The sequence below is a fragment of the Tetrao urogallus genome (genome assembly GCF_951394365.1).
Source record: "Tetrao urogallus genome assembly, chromosome: 32".
Taxonomy (NCBI): domain Eukaryota; kingdom Metazoa; phylum Chordata; class Aves; order Galliformes; family Phasianidae; genus Tetrao; species Tetrao urogallus.
Window position 1 is genome coordinate 675,106 of NC_136845.1, and position 3,965 is coordinate 679,070.

At 49.6% G+C, this 3,965-nt stretch overlaps 1 protein-coding gene across 1 annotated transcript; it reads left to right on the top strand.

The window, feature by feature from the left end:
* Positions 1–1,889: 1,889 nt before the first annotated feature.
* LOC306956588 (olfactory receptor 14J1-like) lies at positions 1,890–2,915 on the top strand (the record flags this gene model as incomplete). The annotated part of the gene is made up of 1 exon (XM_079547863.1): positions 1,890–2,915. The coding sequence occupies one exon, from the start codon at positions 1,890–1,892 to the stop codon at positions 2,913–2,915; it is 1,026 nt and encodes a 341-aa protein (XP_079403989.1).
* Between the last annotated feature and the right edge of the window lie 1,050 nt (positions 2,916–3,965).

Below are 3,965 nucleotides of genomic sequence, written 5' to 3' on the forward strand. Positions count from 1 at the left end.
TTGAGTCCAACTTTTGGCTCCACACATCTGCCCTAAATGCAGACCATATGAGTGAATGTGTTGTCTTGTCACCGAGTTATCTAGAGCAATCTGTGCCCAAGACAGAGGGCAGCAGGCCTGCAGTCCTTCTGGTCAAAAATAAAAATAGGAATGAAAATAATAATAATAATAATAATAACAATAACAATGACAATAACAATAATAATAATAATAACAATAATAATAATAATGATAATAAAACAGAGCGGCAACAATCTAAGGAGGAAACATATTTTTACTGAGTATGATATTGGAATGCAAGATAACACAATATTATAATATAAAATTGAAATTTAGGGTAATAAATCATATAAAATGAGAGAGCGAGAGTCTGAAACCAAAAGCCTTGCTTTGAACTGCAGTCGCACAGCTGGGGAGCGAACCCACACATTGCAGAGCAGCGAGCAAGGGAGAGATCCTGGGACTTCCTCCCATGACTGATCTTCCCCTCTGAACTCAGAGTCCTCTGGGTATGCAGTTCTTCTCTCCTGAGAGCCAGGTGTCCAGAAAGTTGTCCGTCCACAGAACTGGAGTATTTACTCCTTAATTCCCTGTGCTTTACATGATGTTATGATGTGGAGTACCAATAACAAGAATCGTAAAACCATGACACCAGATGGGGCATTTGCAGCTTTGCTAGGCACACACCATCTGCTAGGACAAGAAATGCTTCAGGGATCAGTCTGTCTACTGGTGATTAATTCATCTGACTTCAAAGTACGTTTTGCAGAGATGACCCTGTTGTCTATCAGGAGCTGCCAATGCAGAGACCTAAGGAGATCCCCAGGGAGAGCAGTGAGGAAGAGAAAATGACATCTTCTGCTGGAGTGCTGGGCCGGGCTCCTGGGACACAGGGAGCTCATAAAAGTGGGCAGTGCTGCAGAGAGACAGCTGTGCCCAGGAGCAGCTCTTCTACACAGCACAGCCTGCAGGTGACAGGAGGAGAGCAGAGAAAGGAGAGAGAGCTTATAGGATGTGTATGGTGTGAGCAGGCTGTGAGCTCACTGGAGGAGCATCGCTGACAGCCTCTGATAAGGTAAGTCTCAGTGCAGGCTATGACTCTGCTGCCTGCCAGGCTCAGCGCTCAGCCTGCCTGGGGAGCTGCCCAGGGCGCTGCGGGGAGACGTGTGGGGGGAAGGAGCCCCCCGGAGGGCAGGGCAGGGCAGGGCAGGGCAGGGCAGGGCAGGGGCCTTCAGGTGCCAGGGGCATGGGGATCACAGCTTCAGCGCTCCCAGAGTCTTACCAAGGGCACTTTGCAAGAGGAGAGACAAGGCAGGGATTTTCCCATACCTGTCCTTAGGGAAGGAGAATGAGTTGGAGGCAGAAATCTGAAAGGAGATGCGAAATATGAACACAACTATAAGAGTCCTGAACTGTACGTTTCTCAGTCTGCAGTTACATGCACAAACTCCTCGTGTGCTTTCAGCCTCTTTTCTCCCAAAGGATTGCACCAGCTGAAATTTCCGTACTTCTCTGCAGACATGAATATTGCACTTGTCCAGCCAACCGGCAGCTTTCTCTAGTAGAAATTTAAGTGCACAGAGGTAGGAATGGGCACTCTGAGTGCAGACAGAGGAAAGATACGAGGAATGGAAATATGTCATAGGAAGAAAGTATCCAGGAGGCGGGGATATGATTAGGGAATGAGAGGAAAGCAAGAGCTCCTTCATCTTCGACTTCTCAAGGCATGGTGAAGCTCATGTAAATTCAAGTTATGGAGTTAAATGAACCCTGTCCTAAGAGAAAGAAAAACTGTTATAGTATAGGGGGAGGAGTGTCTCTGAAAAAGCTCTTGACTTGTCGTTATCTTCTGCACTCTGAACAGGACTCCATGCCCAAAGGAACTGCAGATGCCCAACAGCAGCTCCATCAGCGAGTTCCTCCTCCTGGCGTTGGCAGACACGCGGCAGCTGCAGCTCCTGCACTTCTGGCTCTTGCTGGGCATCTACCTGGCTGCCCTCCTGGGCAACGGCCTCATCAGCACAGCTGTAGCCTGCCACCACCGCCTGCACACCCCCATGTACTTCTTCCTCCTCAACCTCGCCCTCCTCGACCTGGGCTGCATCTCCACAACTCTCCCCAAAGCCATGGCCAATGCCCTCTGGGACACCAGGCACATCTCCTACGCTGGATGTGCTGCACAGGTCTTTTTCTTTTTGTTTTTGTTCTCAGCAGAGATTTCTCTTCTCACCATCATGTCCTATGACCGCTATGTTGCCATCTGTAAGCCCCTGCACTACAGGACCTTGATGGGCAGCAGAGCTTGTGCCACCATGGCAGCAGCTGCCTGGGCCACTGGGCTTCTTTATTCCCTGCTGCACACTGCCAATACATTTTCAATACCACTGTGCCTAGGCAATGCTGTGGATCAGTTCTTCTGTGAAATCCCCCAAATCCTCAAGCTCTCCTGCTCTGAATCAGACTACCTCAGGGAAATTGGTTTCATTGTGCTTAGTGTACTTGCCGTATTTGTGTGTTTTGTTGTTATTGTTGTGTCCTATGTGCAGATCTTCAGGGCCGTGCTGAGGATGCCCTCTGAGCAGGGACGACACAAAGCCTTCTCCACATGCCTCCCTCACCTGGTCGTGGTCTCCCTCTTTGTCAGCACTGACTTTTTGACCTACCTGAAGCCCCCCTCTATCTCATCTCGATCCCTGGATCTGGTGGTTGCATTTCTGTACTCAGTGGTGCCTCCAGTACTGAACCCCCTCATCTACAGCATGAGGAACCAGGAGCTCAAGGATGCAGTGAGGAAAATGATGTCATGGACAAATTTCAGCAGGGATCGTCTTCTCATCTCAGTCTCAACAAATGACTCACAGTTTTTTCCAAAACATGTCTATGTTATCTTAGAAATATTGAATGGCCTTTACTGAAAAAAAAACCCATAAAGATCATCTAGTTTCAACCCCACTGTTACAGGCAGCGTCACCAACCACCAGAGCAGGCTGCCCAGAGCCTCTCATCCAGCCTGGCTTTGAATGCCTCCAGGGATGGGGCATCCACAACCTCTGTGGGCAACCTGTCCCAGGCCTTCACCACCCTCTGGGTGAAAAACCTCCTTTTAATATCTAACCTAAACCTCCCATTCTCAGTTTAAAACCATTCCCCCTGTTGTACCACTACCCTATGTCCTAAACAGCCGTTCCCCCTCCTCTTTATAAATTCCCTTGAAGTATTGGAAGGTCTCAATGAAGTTTCCTCTAAATCTTCCCCAAGCTAAACAAGTCCAGTTCCCTCAACTTTTCTTCCTAGCAGATATGCTCCAGCCTTCTGATCGTCTTAGTGCCCTCCTCTGGACCCGCCCCCAGAGCTCCATGTCCTTCCTGTACTGTGGGCCCCAGGCCTGGGCACAGTGCTGCAGATGGGGCCTCACAAGAGCCGAGTAGAAGGGGGCAATCACCTCCCTCTCCCTGCTGGCTCCCTTTTTTAATGCAGCCCAGAACACAGCTGGCCTTCTGGGTTGCAAATGCACGCTGCTGACTCATGTCCAGCTTCTCGTCCACCAGGACCCCCAAGTCCTTCTCTGCAGGGCTGCTGTCAAGAGGTTCTTCTCCAGGTCTGTATAAACACTTTGCATTGTCCCAGACAAAATACAGCACCTTGCACTCAGCCTTTTTTAACCTCATTAGGTTCACATGGGCCCACTTCTGCAGCCTGTCCAGGTCCCTCTGGATGGCTTCCCTTCCCTCCAATGGATCGGCTGCACCGCTCAGCTTGGTGTCATTTTTAAACTTGCTGAGGGTGCACTCAATACCATCATCTGCACGGTCGATGAAGACGTTGAAGAGCATCCATGGCAAGACTGACCCTTGAGGGATGCCACTTGTGATCGGTCTCCACCCTGACACAGAACCATTGATCACAACCCTTTGGCTGCACCTGACCAGCCAATTCCTAATCCATCGAAAAGTCCAGCCTTCAAA